The sequence below is a fragment of the Zymoseptoria tritici genome, chromosome 10 (assembly GCF_000219625.1).
Source record: "Zymoseptoria tritici IPO323 chromosome 10, whole genome shotgun sequence".
NCBI lineage: Eukaryota > Fungi > Ascomycota > Dothideomycetes > Mycosphaerellales > Mycosphaerellaceae > Zymoseptoria > Zymoseptoria tritici.
The window spans coordinates 1,018,119-1,034,340 of NC_018209.1; the positions used below are offsets into that span (position 1 = coordinate 1,018,119).

General features: G+C 53.6%; 7 protein-coding genes across 7 annotated transcripts; 4 read left to right on the forward strand and 3 right to left on the reverse strand.

Moving 5' to 3' along the window:
* Window positions 1-114: 114 nt before the first annotated feature.
* On the reverse strand, window positions 115-1,213 carry MYCGRDRAFT_48604 (uncharacterized protein; the record flags this gene model as incomplete). Its single annotated transcript, XM_003849040.1, has 2 exons — window positions 115-810; window positions 869-1,213. 2 exons carry the CDS (start codon window positions 1,211-1,213, stop codon window positions 115-117), a joined length of 1,041 nt encoding a protein of 346 aa, XP_003849088.1.
* A 315-nt stretch (window positions 1,214-1,528) lies between these two features.
* Window positions 1,529-2,427, forward strand: MYCGRDRAFT_48587 (uncharacterized protein; the record flags this gene model as incomplete). Its single annotated transcript, XM_003848870.1, has 2 exons — window positions 1,529-1,731; window positions 1,800-2,427. 2 exons carry the CDS (start codon window positions 1,529-1,531, stop codon window positions 2,425-2,427), a joined length of 831 nt encoding a protein of 276 aa, XP_003848918.1.
* Window positions 2,428-2,765: 338 nt separating this feature from the next.
* Window positions 2,766-4,695, reverse strand: MYCGRDRAFT_76449 (uncharacterized protein; the record flags this gene model as incomplete). Its single annotated transcript, XM_003849039.1, has 3 exons — window positions 2,766-3,890; window positions 3,996-4,083; window positions 4,142-4,695. 3 exons carry the CDS (start codon window positions 4,450-4,452, stop codon window positions 2,766-2,768), a joined length of 1,524 nt encoding a protein of 507 aa, XP_003849087.1.
* Window positions 4,696-4,929: 234 nt separating this feature from the next.
* MYCGRDRAFT_96297 (uncharacterized protein) lies at window positions 4,930-6,356 on the forward strand (the record flags this gene model as incomplete). Its single annotated transcript, XM_003848871.1, has 2 exons — window positions 4,930-5,025; window positions 5,076-6,356. 2 exons carry the CDS (start codon window positions 4,930-4,932, stop codon window positions 6,354-6,356), a joined length of 1,377 nt encoding a protein of 458 aa, XP_003848919.1.
* Window positions 6,357-6,824: 468 nt separating this feature from the next.
* MYCGRDRAFT_101461 (putative ABC transporter) lies at window positions 6,825-12,008 on the forward strand (the record flags this gene model as incomplete). Its single annotated transcript, XM_003848872.1, has 3 exons — window positions 6,825-10,378; window positions 10,432-10,927; window positions 11,023-12,008. The coding sequence occupies 3 exons, from the start codon at window positions 7,040-7,042 to the stop codon at window positions 12,006-12,008; spliced, it is 4,821 nt and encodes a 1,606-aa protein (XP_003848920.1).
* Window positions 12,009-12,326: 318 nt separating this feature from the next.
* On the reverse strand, window positions 12,327-14,491 carry MYCGRDRAFT_49187 (uncharacterized protein; the record flags this gene model as incomplete). The annotated part of the gene is made up of 3 exons (XM_003849038.1): window positions 12,327-12,821; window positions 12,875-13,396; window positions 13,454-14,491. The coding sequence occupies 3 exons, from the start codon at window positions 14,489-14,491 to the stop codon at window positions 12,327-12,329; spliced, it is 2,055 nt and encodes a 684-aa protein (XP_003849086.1).
* Window positions 14,492-15,064: 573 nt separating this feature from the next.
* MYCGRDRAFT_96300 (uncharacterized protein) lies at window positions 15,065-15,824 on the forward strand (the record flags this gene model as incomplete). Its single annotated transcript, XM_003848873.1, has 2 exons — window positions 15,065-15,195; window positions 15,248-15,824. The coding sequence occupies 2 exons, from the start codon at window positions 15,065-15,067 to the stop codon at window positions 15,822-15,824; spliced, it is 708 nt and encodes a 235-aa protein (XP_003848921.1).
* Window positions 15,825-16,222: the final 398 nt, after the last annotated feature.

Sequence of the window (16,222 nt, forward strand, 5' to 3'; positions counted from 1 at the left end):
GTTCCGACAGTCCTGTATAGGCTTGTTCGAAAGCGTACAGGTAACCTAGCCAAGCCTCAAGTATGGGCGATGCTAACTCAGAAAGACCAATCCGGAACTACCTTCCCAAACAGCTCACAACCTCAACACATTCCCGTCCTGATCAACCCCACCCCTGAAATTCTCCTTGATCACTCTACCGCCCAAAATCGTTTCTGAAACGATCCCCTCCACATGCTCCGGACCCACCCTTCCATACCAGATTCCCTTGCCCGCAAGCGGATTCCTCGTGAATGATGGCGGGATGTAGACGATCACATTTCCCGCAAACTTATGGCCTCCGATATGCGATATCGAGGCTATCCTAGCTGCTGGAGGGTCTTCAGGAGCATTCGATCGTTCAGGACCAGGAGTGCCGTCGAGGACTGAGACATTCTGTGAACGGAGTTTCTCCTCGAATTCCGCCCTTAGGATAGGAGCCATTTTCCCGCATCGCTGGTCTCGGCCGCCGTGGCCGCAGATCAGGACAAGGATGTCGTCGACGGGTCGGACGCCTAGGAAGGAATTTTGCAGTTCGGATTGACGGAGAAGATGGACTTTTTGTTCGAGGCTGAGTTTTTCGTAGGAAGGGTGAAGTTTGAGGGGCAAGAGGTAGGCGCGGATGAAATCTTCGACTCCCTTTGGATCGGTGGGTATTATTGGGATGTACTTGAAGGAGGGTAGGAGGTAGGCTGATGCTGAGGATGGTGGTGTTGGTGATGTTGACTGCGGTGGTGGCGATCGTTCACTCGGTGGAAAAGAAGAGTTTGTAATCATTATATTGTGGTATGGCTACGCAACCTCTATCAGCTATTGCAAACCAACAGACTAGCTTCATCTGAACACCTACATCAACGAACTTCCCGCCTCTTGTGAGATTCTTCTTCAACTCCCTGACCAGAACCGCATCCTCTTCATCTTCGATTTTACTCGTCCAATCATCTTTATCCGTGCAAATCAACAGTTGCTGCGCGTAAGTCGCCATGCTCCCGTTCAGGTTCACCTCTCGATCGATGTCGAGACCCTGTGGCGACTCTCGACATTGACATGTTGGTGCTGGACAGGATTCGATAACAGGGAAGGGTGGCGGCTGAAAGGGGATTGCTATCTTGGAGGCGAAGCGTTTGTTGAGATGTAATGAAGCTGGTCGAAAGACTTGAGCGGCTTGTCTGCCGCCATGCTTGAAGATGAACATGGTCGAGAAATGTTGTTGAGATGAAAGAAGTGTTGCGATCATGGAGACGTAGAAGAATGTCGTCGTCTAACAGTGACTAAGCGTCGTATTGCTCGTAATCGACGACAAACTCCGCTTAAAGCCGATGTTTTCCTGCCTCGGCCGGATCACTCACCACAATGCCACTTCAGCTCTCGAGTCTCCTCATTCGAGTCGGCTTAGTCGCGGCAATGGATGGACATCTAGAATGCTTCTCAGCTCCTGTACCGCTTTTTCCTTGACCACAACAGTAAGTCAAACAGCTGTCATTCCTCTACATCTCTACCATTGCCCGCCATGAACGCCAAACCCGCATCCCTCCCCGAAATCACCTGCGAGTTCCGCGGCCGCGTCGCGATCCTCACCATCAACCGCACCAAGAAACTCGGAGCTCTCTCCCAGGACCTCTACTTCAACATTGCCCAATGGCTCCGTCACATCGACGGTAGAGAGGACATCTACATCACCGTCCTGGCCGGCACAGGACGTTTCTTCTCCGCGTAAGCTTCACAACTCACACCACCTCTCCATCATATGCCCTCAAGCTGACCCTCTTCCTCAATACCAGCGGCGCCGACGTCTCCGTAGCCGGCCAAAACAAAGGCGCCAAAGAAGACCTCTTCCGCACGAACCTCCAAAACTTCGCCGCCTACAACCTGAACATCACCCACGCCTTCTACTCGCACTCCAAAATCCTCGTTACCGCCCTCAATGGTCCCGTCGTAGGTCTCTCCGCCGCGATAATCGGACACTCGGATTTCATCTACGCCGCTCCGCACGCCTACCTCCTGTGCCCCTTCACCTCGCTCGGTCTCGTATCCGAAGGCCTCGCTTCGAGAGCCCTAGCAGGTCGATTGGGACCAGCTCGCGGTGCTGAAGCACTGTTGATGTCGAAGAGGATCACATGTGAGGAATTGGTGCAGTGTGGGTTTGTGAACAAGGTGTTTCAGACGAAGCCGGAAGAGTCGAAGAAGTTTTTGGACCTGGTGTTGGAGGAGGTGGATAATCGGTTGGGAGAGCATTTGGTGCCGAACAGCTTGATCAAAATTAAGCAGCAGATGAGAGGGCCGGAGAGGGACTTGTATGATGCGCAGGGTGTGAAGGAGGTGTTTGGAGGATTGGATGTGTTCATGAGGGGTATTCCGCAGGAGGAGTTTCGGAAGGTGGCTTCGGGAGAGAAGCGCCATAAGCTGTGAGGAGGAGAGGGAACAACAGCATGGAGTGAACGAATCAATGACACGCTGGAAAGAGACGACTGTGAAGACAACGAAGATTGAATGCCAAAGCTTAATGCATACAATTCGTACCGCTGCCTTTTGAATGCAGTATAGACAACCGTCAAGTAAGTACAATGTGCCGTGAGGCTGTAACACTTTCGGCTCGTCCAGTTTGTCCGAGTCGTCCCAACTCCTTGAGCGCCCACGCTAATATGCACACCCATCCATGTTCTCATCGATACAGCCATCATCGGCATTACAATCATGACCATATCCTCATAACCATGCCTCGCCAGCTCAATTGCACTGCCTGTGTGCTACACATGCATGCTCGCAAAGCTAATCACAGTATCGTCAGCACTGAGAACTGTGGTCTTGACATTGTCATCCTCATCGCGGTACTTCTCGATCGAATCTTTGCGGCATTTCTCCCGGGCAGCGGTGCCTTCCTCCTGAGCCGGCACGTATTCCCAGCACATGAATTGCCAGTTGAGCTCTTTCCTCCAGCAGAGCCCGTAGCCGAGGCCGACTGGACCGGAGTCGTTGCTAACCATCTCGGCCGTCAATCCGCCCGTTTTCGGCATGCGGTGTTTGAATATGACCCGTCCGACGCGGCTGTGGACCAATGCCATGGAGCACATTATGCAAGGCTCGTGTGTGAGGTAAATCTCGAGCCGGAGGCAGAGGTAGCCATCGGGTTTGATGTTGTCTTGGTCGAAGTATTCTTGCTCGACGGCGGTGATGGGAAGATCGCAAAAGAAAGCGTCGCGGGCTTTTTCGTCCAGGGCCAGACCACCTTTGGTGAAGTTGCTCTCGGCTTTGGCGGCAGCTTTGGTGATGCCTGTGGATGCGCAGCGGAGTCGCTTTCGACCGACCATGCCGACCGCTCGCATGATTGCGTGCGCCATCATGTTGCCTCTTCCGCAGGTGTCTTGCTGTCCGGCATTGAACTGGTGCTCCTGTGGCTTGTAGCGTGCATCGCTGGCGACGGCGATGATCTGCGTCCTGCCTTCCATGCGTTCGACGATGACACATCCGACTCCTGAGCCGATTCCGAGGCGTCTACCTTCGTCACCGACGCGCTCGGCGAGCTTGAGCGCTTCCTCCACACCGAAGTTCTCTTCTTCTGCGGACTGAAGCTCGTCTTCTGCTTTCTGAATGCTCAGAGGGTGCGCTCCGAATGGATTGGTCTTGCGGTAGAACGTTGGCCAGTAGTCCTGCGACCACTGATTGGCCTGCTCTGGGCTCGTTGGTGGAAGGATCGGCACGGTGATCTCCTTGATTTCGAGAGGGTAGGCCCATGAATCTGGCGACGAGCAGAAAGGCGTGTGGCTCTTCAACAGCGGGTATAGATCGGCGAGGCTCATAGCCTGAGTCGGGCAAACCAGCAGATGAAGTGTCGGTGTCCTGCCGCTGCTGCGTGGACGGGATGGTGCAGAGTACTCCCAGATGGCGGTCTGAGGTGCCTGCATGACGGTTAGGGGTGTGTTCTCCCATGCGCGCGGTACGGCATGCATCTCCTTGACGAGATCGCGCTGGCCAAGGACATGTGACGGCAGGTATTTCGGCTTGGCAAAGCGGCGGAGGTGCTGGAGGTCGACCTTGTCGTGGTCGGGAACATTTTCTTTGATGACTCTGAAGGGTGGTCAGCTGGGACGAGTGGTGCAGTGGAGTGTGACGTGGAAGAACGTACTTCAGGATGCCCTCTGCATGCTTACTAGGCATTTCGACGGTCCACACTTGGATGGTCTCCTTGGAGAGACGACATTCTTCTTTGGTTTTGAGGTGAACCATTCGCCGCTTGACGTCGACGTCGGCGATGTGATGCTTGGAGTCTCGTCGTAGCGCGGACATGAGGTTGTTGGGGTGGAGGCGGTGAAGGTGTTGAAGGAGGGTGTTTGTTGTGAAACGGAGCGAGGTGATGAAGCGGCGAAAGAAGTGCCATTTCCGGGCTTCACCTGCGAGGAAAGAGCCCAACGACCCCAGCCCCAGCAACCAGGCCATCGCGCCGTCTTGCGCTTCTGCGGGCTGCGGCTGTGGCTTGCTGACGCTGACTTCTCTTGCTTGCCCTCTTTCTTCTTTCTTCTTTGATTCACAATGGCAACGATTTAAGGGATTTTCAATACGCAGCCCTACTGCATCAAACGGTGCAATCGACAAGGTAGTGTTGGTTGCCCTGCAGGATCTTAGGCGATCATCGAACGGGTCTTGCTATGTTTGCTACCAGTATACATCTCCCGTAGATGCGCACACGGGCGAATTAGGATGCCTAGGTGAATGTATGAATGAACGATAGGAAGGGGCATTCACCTGAGGTGCGTGAAGTTCACAAAAATCGATCGGCAAGACCTGCCCCAGCATCTTGGCAAGCGACGGGAGGAACCTTGTTCAACTGCCGGCGCGTCTTCCCCGATGGCGATGCGCGTGTCGAACCTGGTTCTTTCATGTGACAACCGTCACCTGAGCTTCTCGAAGTCAGACATGGGGCTTCCACTCCCAGACGAGCTGCTGCTGTCGCTGATCGAACAGTGGCCGTGTCGAGAGGTGCAGCTTCGGCAGCTCGCGGCTCTTCTCTCTGTGAGTATTCACCACGCTCGCCCAAGGTGATCAAAGCTCATGCATGCCAGCCATCCCTCCCGAGTCCATCCTCCCTCGTACTCTACGGACCGCACGCCACGGGCAAGAGCAGCATCACAAGGTCATATCTGAAATCCGCCAATCTCACACATGCCATCCTCCGCTGCCGAGAATGCGTGACCGCACGGCATTTACTCGAGCGCACAGTCGATGCCGTGCACCAAGCTCTACAAGACGATGGAGATGAGACGATTGGAGACTACAACGGAAGATGCGAGAACGTCAGCGCGCTCGCTGTGCATCTGCAGCGATTGCTACAAAGACGAGACAAATTTATACTGGTATTCGACGGCATTGATATGCAGCGAGAAGCGCCGCCGACCATGCTCCCCGCGCTGGCACGCATCGGCGAGACTGTGCCTGGACTGACCATCGTCTTCATCATCCAACACCCCGCTCCTCGATTTCTACACCAAGCAGGCGTGCCGCATGTCCATTTCACGCCATTCTCCCGGAACCAGTCAATACACATCGTAGCAAGGACGCCGCTGGATATCTTTGAAGACCCTCCAGCCGCGAGCTTGGACTATGATGAAGAAGTACATGAAGAAGACAAGGGATGGCTGTGGCCGCGGTTCTGTGCAGCAGTCTGGGATTCTCTGGCGAACAATGCTGCTCGCGACCTGCTAGCTTTCCGAGATGCCTGCAACAAGCTTTGGAGACCCTTCGTGGCGCCGGTCGTTAAGGGCGACTTTGGCACACGAGACTTCAGCCGACTTCTTGTAGCACAACGAAGACTCTTCCAGGATGAAACGCTGCTCATGGATTCCATCGTACTTTCATCAGACTCGACTTCAAACCTGGCGAAGAGCAAAACGCATGACCTGCCGTACTACGCAAAGTGGCTGTTGGTGGCAGCCTATCTCGCGTCGTTCAACCCAGCGAGACTAGACGCCCTATACTTCATGAAATCAACGGAACGCAAACGCCGCAAGAAAGGCGGTGGAACAGCCCGCTCAGGAGGCGGACGACCCGGCAAGATCAGGAAAATACCCCGACATCTCTTAGCCGCGTCTGCATTCACATTGGACCGGCATCTTGCGATATTGCATGCGATCTTGCCTCATGATCTGCGCACGACCATTGATATCTACAAGCAGATTGCGACGCTCTCTGGCTTGAGATTGTTGGTCAAGGCAGGTGGAATAGGTGGTGGTGATCCTCTCGAGCCTGGCGGAAAGTGGAGGGTTGGACCGATGGTGACTTGGGAGCATGTCCAGAGTCTGGCGAGAAGTCTGGACTTTAATCTGCTGGATTATGTAGCAGAGTGATGTGAGGAGAGCGTGCGAATATCCCAATGGCTTCAATCTCCCCAGCTCGTATTAACGTCGTATAGCGGATGCTGCCGGGTAACTTCAAATGAACCTTGAGGTTCTGACACGCCAGGATCAACCCCAGCAAGTGGTAGATTCAACTTCAGTCCACTCCTTCATGATCACTGTCACCTCTATACATCTCGAATGGATCCTTCTTGGACGTATTCAACCAGTTCCAGAAGATCGAGTTTCAACATGTCCTTTAACGATCGGATCTCGGCAGCAAGCCGTGGCGACAATGCCGCGATACCAAGCCTGGGCGTTCTAGACATGACAGCGTCATTACAGCGCCTAAAAGAAAACGCCCCCATACAAATCCTCCAGCGCGTCGGCGAAAGATTGCGTACACCTCCGATCTCGTACGTCGCGAAGGAAGAGTTCATTGCACTGCCCGTTCCTTATGTTCTTCGCCTAAGTCTTGGCCAAAGGAGTAAAGTCCCGCCCATGGACGCTTGGCTTGAGATTGTTGTCTCGTCTTTAGTTTGCTTGCCACTGTTTTCTTGTTGATAACATCAACCCATTCCCATGGCCGACATACAACGATAATACCAGTCTATCGCTTTCTCTTCCCTTCGGATCAGGCACTGGCCTGTGGACATCTCTCGCGCCCCGGAAACCTCCCGGACGACTAGCCCATCATGCTTGCCATTCGCCAAACGTGGGCCCTCTGCGAGAAAACCATCACCATCATATTTCTCCGCCACTGGCTAGGAACTCTCACTCGCGCATTCATCGCTCCGATCATTCTGGTGTTCATCCTGGGCTATTCGAAAAACTTCTTTGTACCGCCCAGTAATTTTGGAATTGGAAACCCGACGCCCGTCCGATCGTTGAGGGATGCGGCGTCCGCGTCAGCTGGAGGTCGAGATACTCTGGCCATTGTCAACCAAGGACTCACTGGCGGCGATATCGAGACCGTTGTCAATGCGATTTCGGAACCGTTCACTTCACAGGGCAAGATTGTTAGAGTCATCGAATCGACGGCGAATTTGCTCGATGTTTGCCCTAGCTCACTGCGTGGAGTGACGCCTTGCTTTGCTGGTGTTGTCTTCGAGTCATCGCCCAATGAAGGTCCAGGTGGGATATGGAACTACACGATCCGTGCGGACGGAAGTTTTGGCACGAACATCTACGTCGACCGAACGAACAATGCCGCGGAAATCTACATTCTACCCCTGCAGCATGCCATCGACAGTGCAATTGCAACTGTCAGTGGTGACACACTACCGGATGACGTCCAGGAATTCCCATTCACATCGAGAAACCAGCAGGAACGCGCGGAGAATATCACGAGGCTGTACATGAACACGCTGATTGACATTCTCGGTCTGGCGTACTTCATCGGTATCGTGGGTATTTGCTATCAACTCACTGGACACATGGCGCAGGAGCGAGAGCTGGGAATGTCGCAACTGATCGAAGCCATGATGCCGAATCGACAGCGCTGGGTTCCGCAAGTGGCTCGTCTGGTGTCGTTGCACATATCCTTCGACATCCTTTACTTCCCCTCCTGGGTAATCATGGGAGCGATTGTCGGTCAACTGAATTATCCACACTCGAACATCGGCATTCCGATCGGATTCTTCATCTTGGCTGGTCTTGCATTGGCTTCGTGGTCGATTGCATTCGCGAGTCTGTTCAGTAAAGCACAGCTTTCGGGTATCACGGTCACCATCACATCTATTGTATTGGCGATCTTGATCCAGGTGATCCCGCCTCCCGCTACTGCAGCGACAGTCGTGCTGGCTGTGATTTTCCCCCCGATCAATTTCACCTTGTTCATTATCTACATGGCATACTGGGAGCGGCTGAGTGAGCCCGCGATGCTGTCTCAGGGAGCACCGATTCCGCCACCGTATACTGGACGAGGGATGGGACCGCCGTGGCAGTTTCCTGGATATGTGTTCTTCATCATTTGCATTATCCAGCTTTTGGTGTATCCCGTCATTGGAGCTTTGATTGAGCGGGTGCTTTACGGAACGGGCTCGAAGTCAAGGCAATTACGATACAATGGGAATGATGCGCCGGAGGCGGTGAAGGTCACTTCGCTGTCGAAGCACTACCCTCCTGGTTGGTTTTCGACACTTTTTGGCAGGGTTTCCAAAAATCCACCACAAACTGTCCGGGCTGTGAACGATGTCAGCTTCACGATCTACAAGGGCCAGATTGTGGTGCTCCTGGGGGCTAATGGAAGTGGCAAGTCGACTTCCTTGGACACCCTCGCCGGCCTGCAAAAACCTACCAGCGGTACCATCGAGATGGATGCAACAGGTGGTATCGGTCTCTGCCCACAAAAGAACGTCCTCTGGAACGAGTTGACAGTCTACGAGCACGTCCGCATCTTCAACAAGCTCAAGGCAGAGAAGGTCGACTCGAAGGCCGACATCAAGGCTCTCGTGGCCTCGTGTGATCTGGACCTCAAATTGGACGCCCGCTCCTCGACATTGTCCGGTGGCCAAAAGCGAAAGTGCCAGCTTGCTATGATGTTGACAGGAGGATCCAGTGTCTGCATGTTGGACGAAGTCAGCTCCGGATTGGATCCTCTCAGTCGAAGGAAGATTTGGGATATCATTTTGGCGGAGCGAGGAAAGCGGTCGATGTTGCTGACTACCCACTTCCTCGACGAAGCGGACTTGCTCTCCGACGATATCACGATTCTGTCCAAGGGCAACCTTGTCGCCCACGGATCGTCTGTCGAGCTCAAGCATCATCTTGGCGGCGGGTATCGAGTTCGCATTTACCACGAGAACAAGAAGGAGCTGCCAGCCGAGCTTGAGGCAACGTCGAAGAAGATCTACCACGATCAGACCGTCTACAACCTTGCAGATTCAGCCTCGGCGGCACGGTTCGTCACAGAGTTGGAGAGGCATGGTATCAGCGATTATCAGGTCAACGGACCTACCATCGAAGATGTGTTCCTCAAGCTGGCGGAAGAAGTCAAAGACGAGCTCGAGAAGGATGTGGGACCGGGTACATCGTCCAAACACGACAAGCACGATGGCTCTGACGGCTCCTCATCAACTCACGACAAGGGCCTGGAACTGCTACCTGGCAGACCTCTTGGCTTCTTCGGCCAGTCTTGGGTACTCTTCCGCAAGCGAGCGACGATTCTGCGGCGCAACAAGTGGCCGTACCTGATCGCTTTGCTACTTCCGATCATCGCTGCTGGGCTGGTCACGCTATTCCTCGGAAGTCTACCTCCGCTCTCTTGCGATCCGCGAGACCAGGTCACCGTGTCGGACCAAGTCTCGCTCAACAACTACGAACTAGGCAACCGCACCGTTCCAGTCGGCCCCACCACACCCGTACAGTATCTTACCGAGCAATTTCCAAACTTTGCGGCGCAGGACGCTTACATCACGCTCGACTCATTGCCAGCGTTCTTGAACTACTTCGACGAGAACTACTCGCAAATTCGACCCGGTGGAGTCTTCATTGGAGGAGGATCTCCACCTACCTTTTCCTGGCTCGGCGGCGAGATCAGAGACGGACTCGAGACCGCAGTGCTGGCCCAAAACCTGCTCGACGTGGGCCTTTTGCAGACTCCCATCACGGCTTCGTATCAGAGTTTCGACCAGCCCGGTGCGCCGACTGTGGGAGACACCTTGCAGTTCATCCTATACTTTGGACTGGCTATGGCTGCGTTCCCAGGGTTCTTCGCGCTGTACACGAATGCTGAACGCCTTCGCAACGTTCGTGCCCTGCACTACAGCAACGGAGTCCGAGCTGGACCATTGTGGATCGCCTACACTGCATTCGACTTCATCATCATTATTGTGGTCGCTGCTGTGTCTGTGGGCATCTTCGTGTCCGCATCCGACATCTTCTACAATCCCGGCTATCTGTTCGTCATCTTTGCGCTCTATGGACTTTCGGCGACCCTTTCAGCATACATCGTGTCGTTGTTCACGACCAGTCAGCTCGCTACATTCGCTTTCGCGGCTGGTGGACAGTGTTGTATGCTGCTGATCTACTTCGTAAGCATGGTTTCTTCTATTCTTGCAGAGAACTGTTACTGACTCTTCCACAGCTCGTCTACCTTCTCATCATCACCTTCCGCCCCGCAGCAAGCATCGATAACGAAGTTGACATCGCCCACTACACAATGGCGCTCTTCTTCCCGTCCGGCAATCTACTCCGAGCATTACTCCTCTCTCTGAACCAGTTCTCCCTGCTCTGCCACGGAGCGACGACTATTCCATCATATGCCGGAGACATCCAAGTCTACGGTGGCGCAATCCTCTACCTGGTCCTACAGACCATCATCCAGTTGATCGTTCTGATCTGGTACGACTCGGGCTACAAACCTGCATTCCTCGCCCGCCGTGGGCACAAGTCTGTCGATGTGGAAGAGATTGATGACTATGACGACGAGGTTATCACCGAAGCGAGTCGCGTTGAAGGCTGCAAAGATGAGCTCCGCGTTACCCATGCCACGAAAGCTTTCCGATCTTTCGTGGCTGTTCAAGATGTGTCTTTCGGTGTGCCTCACGGGCAGACATTTGCCCTTTTAGGGCCCAACGGAGGTAAGTTCTGACATGCAGCATAGCCTGGGTCCTTTTGGACTATGGTGAGTCTCGGGTGTATGAATATCGCTGACCGTATACCTTGCGCTTTGTAGCCGGCAAATCAACAACCATCAACCTCATCCGCGGAGACATGCTTCCTTCCGAACCCACCTCCGACATTCTTATCGAAGATGTCTCCATCATCGACCGTCGCGCGGCAGCCCGTCAGAACCTGGGAGTCTGTCCGCAGTTTGATGCCTTGGATATAATGACTGCCATCGAACATCTCAGGTTCTACGCCCGTGCCCGCGGCGTCGCAGACGTGGAACACAATGTCGAAAAGGTCATCCACGCTGTTGGTCTGGCGCAATTCAAGACCCGTATGGCGTCCAAACTCTCCGGAGGCAACAAGCGGAAGCTTTCCCTTGGGATCGCACTAATGGGTAATCCCTCTGTGTTAATTCTCGACGAACCGTCCTCAGGAATGGATGCAGCATCGAAGCGTGTAATGTGGCGTACACTCTCCGCTGTATCCGCCGGCCGTTCTCTCGTCATAACAACGCATAGCATGGAGGAAGCAGATGCCCTAGCCGACCGAGCAGGTATTATGGCCAAACGCATGCTTGCTCTCGGCACAGCGGACCAATTGAGGAAGAAACACGGCGATGCCTATCACGTCCACGTCGTGCACAAGAACGCACCCTTCAGCAGCGAAGCGGAAATGAGCGCCATCAAGAGCTGGGTGCGGTCCGCCTTTCCCAGCGTGGAAATGGAAGACCGGGTTTTCCATGGACAATTACGATTCAGCGTTCCCAATGACCGAAGTCTGGTACACGACGCATTCGACAACGGGGGAGATAAGAGAGTGGCATCGAGTTCCGGAATTAGTGCTCTGTTCGCGAAATTGGAGGCGAGTAAGGAAGATCTAGGAACGGAGTATTACTCTGTCAGCCAGGCGACGTTGGATCAGGTGTTCCTCAACATTGTGGGAAAGCATAATGTCATGGAAGAAAACTACGCCAAGGCGCAGGGCGAGCAGAAAGTCGGATTGTTCGGCAAGGTGAAGAAGAGCATATCGACAGTCTATCATAGCGCTTAGAGCGCTTACCGCATCTGGAGAGGAGTTAGCAAGTTTAGAGATAGATGTGCATAGCATAGCGTAGATTTATACCCTGATCCAATCTGCATCCCGTGCTTCCGCTCAAAACAAACCCTCCAAGCTACTGAGGTATACCTCGTCTAGTCAAGTCCAAGCGAGAGTACGGAGACATCTATCGACTGGGCTTTGTAGTCTGTTACGGTATGGCCTTCAATGGCCAACTCTCTAGCTTTGCGAGCGACGATCGCCGCACACGTTCCGCTCGGTTGGCTTCGACGGTGCAGCTTGTGCAGGAGAACAGAGGTGTGTGACTTGACCTCACTTCTTCTTCTTCTTCGGGTTGAAAGCGCTCTGCACACTCCCATATCCTTGCGTACACGCCTGTCCCAAGGCAACACTCCCACTTCGCATGTAACAGATCTTCGCAGCAGCGCACTCCTCGCTCGTACAATTCGGCGTGCGCACACTACTCTTCCCCTGATACGTGTTGAATTGACTGACTAGTTTGCGATCCCTCTCCATCGCCTCCGTCACCTTATGCCAGAACGTTGCGTTCAGTGGTGCTTCCGCTGGCCAGTTCGCTGCGGCGCCGTAGGCTTCGCGGGTGGAGTATTCGAGAGAAAAGACTGGACCGGTGGTGGTGAGGTTGGAGAAGGAGGAGACGTCGGCGGTGAAGGTGTAGGCGTCATGGATGTTGAAGGTGCCGGTGTCGACTGTGTACATGCGGAAACCGGAGTTGAGGTTTGTGAGGGGTGTGACGGAGGGGCCAATCCAGGCTGTGTTTAGAGCGGTGGAGCAAGATTGGTTTGTGCCCTGGAGATTGTTAGAGGACTGATTGATGGACATAAGAGATGGACAACACTTACGTTATTGGCGTAGAAGATCTCGAATTGGTCTTCATGCGTATGGCCAAAGAAGATGTTGGCGATGACGTGCGGAGAGTATCGCTCAACGATTTGATAGAAGAGGTTCGTCGGGTTGGGCATGGGATTGCTACCGTCCCAACCTGAGAGCACGTGAGCGAAGAGCCAGACTCGTTCTCCGGCGTCTTCGGCGGCCTGCAATTCGTCAATCACGAATTGGAAGGTTCCACTGACATCCGGGTTGGTGGTGTTGATGAAGTTGAGGATGTTGCTGTGGTACCAGAAGTCCGAGTTGAAGGTGATCATTCGTAAACCGTAATGGTTCTTCATCGAGTATGCGCCGTAGTGGAGTCGTGCTTGGGCGGCTGCTGCATCATTGATCCAACCTTCGTGTTTCCATAATGCGGAGACATGGTCGTGATTCCAGCTCATCTGTTGACCGAGTGGACCTGGTAGAGAATGCGGTGCTGTAATTGCCTCTGGGTTCGTGTCATGATTTCCCAGTACTGCGAAAACGGGTCCTGTCTAGAGAAAATGTCAGACGTCTGTTAATGTGTACGATGCAGTCACTCATCAACCTACCAGGTAAGATTTGAACATGTAATTGTAGATCGTCGTCTCGGCATAAGTGGTGTATGCACGACTCAGCTCGTTCTGGCTCTCATGACTAACCAGATCTCCCGTATAGATCGTCCAGCCCAATGGATTCTTCTTTGATGTACCCGTCAATGGACCAACTGCTTGGAGCGCAGCCAGACCGAGGTCATAAGGAGAGTCACAGTCGAAGTATCCGTACGAAGGCGCAGGAAAGCTAGTCTGGCCACTTATGAGGTCGGAGTTTTTTTCATTCGATCGACAGCACAGACCGCTGGTGCAATTTCCTTCTGATCCGACTTTGTATCGAGGATCGATGTGAAAGTCGCTCATGTGTAGGACCTTGACCGTTTCGCCGCTTGGCTTGAACACCTTCGGATGCTTCGGCTTGGGCTTTGGAAAAAGTCCAGTCGCGATCAAAGGGGAAGTCTTGGAAGCATCACAGAAGGTGCTTGATAGGGAATGGCAGATGTAGTGGCCGTCCAGACCTGAAACGTCTGCAAATGCTAGGACTTGAGTCCAGATGGCTCCAAAGGTCGACGCATTGTAGCTTTCCACACAGGCTTCTTCAGACTTGAATCCCGTAGCGTTGCAAAAGCTCACCAGTGCATCAGGTACAAGACTTGGAGCCAATTGAGCGGCACGCTTGGCGATGGAGAGAGCTTCCAGACATGTTGAGCAGTTCCCGGAGGACTGAGACTCGGCGATTTTCGATTTGACATCGGAGACGACATCTGATATCACCTTGTTCTGCTCCGATAGTGTCAAGTTGGCGGTCGGCTGAGGGTAGAAGACAGGATCCGGGTCGTAGTCTGGTATTGTGTCAGGATTCGTCAGGTTCGCGGGATAGGTGATGTTGAGGATGGGATCGTAGACGGCAGGCTGTGGCTCCTGTCCTGTGGGCACTGGATAGAACGACGACCAGACACTTGAAGGAACGCCGGTCGGAGCAACGAAGCTACTCGCACCCGGTACGCTGAATGCTGCATGCTCATATCCAGCTTGAGCATTTCCCAGCCGGAGCATCAGCTGAGCGACGGCCATGGTCATACAAGCCAGTCCCATGACGGCGATGAGGATGAAGGATATTGAAGAAGTGAAAACATCTCTGCATTGGCGGCCCATGAGAAGAGGTCGTCATAGCTTTCGTTATACTAAACTTGGAAGTAAGGTATATTCGAGGCGGCATATCTGTAAGAGGCATGGCCTTGGCGTCATCTCTGCACGTTTGTCCCTTGTACCTGGTCCAATTGAAACGCCAGGGATGTCCACGTTGGTGATGCATTTTAGGCTGATGTTGAGGACACAACAACCACGACTCCATATCGCATCAAACATCGCGGAAAGCCCGTCAAGCCAGTAGCTGAAGACCACTGAGTGAAGGAGTGAAGTCGGTCTGCGAGTGGGGCTTCCTAAGAGGTCCTTCCGACTTCACGCCGTGTCAACACCCAAAACGCAAGTCTTTCAACCAGGGAGAAAGAAGTGAATCAGCCAAAGATTCACATACAACCCAATAGAACAAAAGCCAAGTCAGAAGACCAGCAAGCGCAGAACTCCCCTCTTGGAGCAAGAACAACAAGAGAAGACCAGCAAGCAACAATGGCGCAAACTCTACAACAGCACATATACCTACCGATTCCCAGTCTCAAGACCGTACCCAAGAACCCAAGCAACCAAGAGAGACTGGACTTGATCATCGCGAACGTCGAGAAAAATCACAAAAAGGTCCAGTCAGTCTCCATCTCGCCTCGGATCAGAATAGCCAACTAACATCACCACCAGAAGCAATATCATCGCCGCAGCCAAAGCTCAACTCGACCGCGATATCGAATCAGCAAAAACGCGAGACCAAACACATGAAGACATCCTACCCGACCCCGACGCAATGGATATATCCCAAACAACATCACCCGCTAAACGCTCTACGGCCCTTGAAGCAAAGGAAGCAAAAGAGCTCCTCCTCGCCTCCCTTCGCGCGCCCAGTCCTCCTCCAGGCCTCGATCCCTACCAATCGACCCGCGCCACATTCCCCAAACCGCCACCTCACATGCGGCAGTCGTCATCACCACGACCCATCCAAGTCGCGAAACAGGCGATGGACGCCGTGGAGGCGTACAATGAACACGCAGGTCATCTGACGGAGCATTATGCGCATGCACTACAGCGAAGGAAGAATCAGCCGGTGACGCATCATCCCGTGGCGAAGAAAGCGGAGATCGGGCATACTTGGGGCCAGGCGCCGCTTCATCCTCCTCCGCGTCCGGTGCAGCAGCAGCAGCAGCAACAGCAGCGAGGTGGAGCGACTGCATCGCCAAGAGATACGGTGGTGACCGATCCTAGGCTTATAGGGAGGAGATGATGAAGGCGATGAGTATCTCCCACGATGGAAAGACCAGTTCATCCGACACGCCGCATTACCATTACTACCAGGACGAGGATCGCGATCTTCCAATGCCTGCGGCTGGCACGTACGGCCCCGATCCGTACACATTGTGCCCACCTATCGCTTGAGACAGACCTCGAAGATGGATACGAAGATCTAGCTCTACTAAACGCACATGCGTCAATCCCCTGACAGAAGATCGTGAAGGAGTTCCGATCATTTGATGGCAATTTGCACGAATACGATGTAATATAGCGACATGCTACCCTGACGAAGTATCCGAGAAGCACTTCGTCCTGCTATGGAAGCTCTTCACGAAACCTCGTCGCATCGATTTATGGATCATCATTTCGACCTACCACGAGTAACATGAG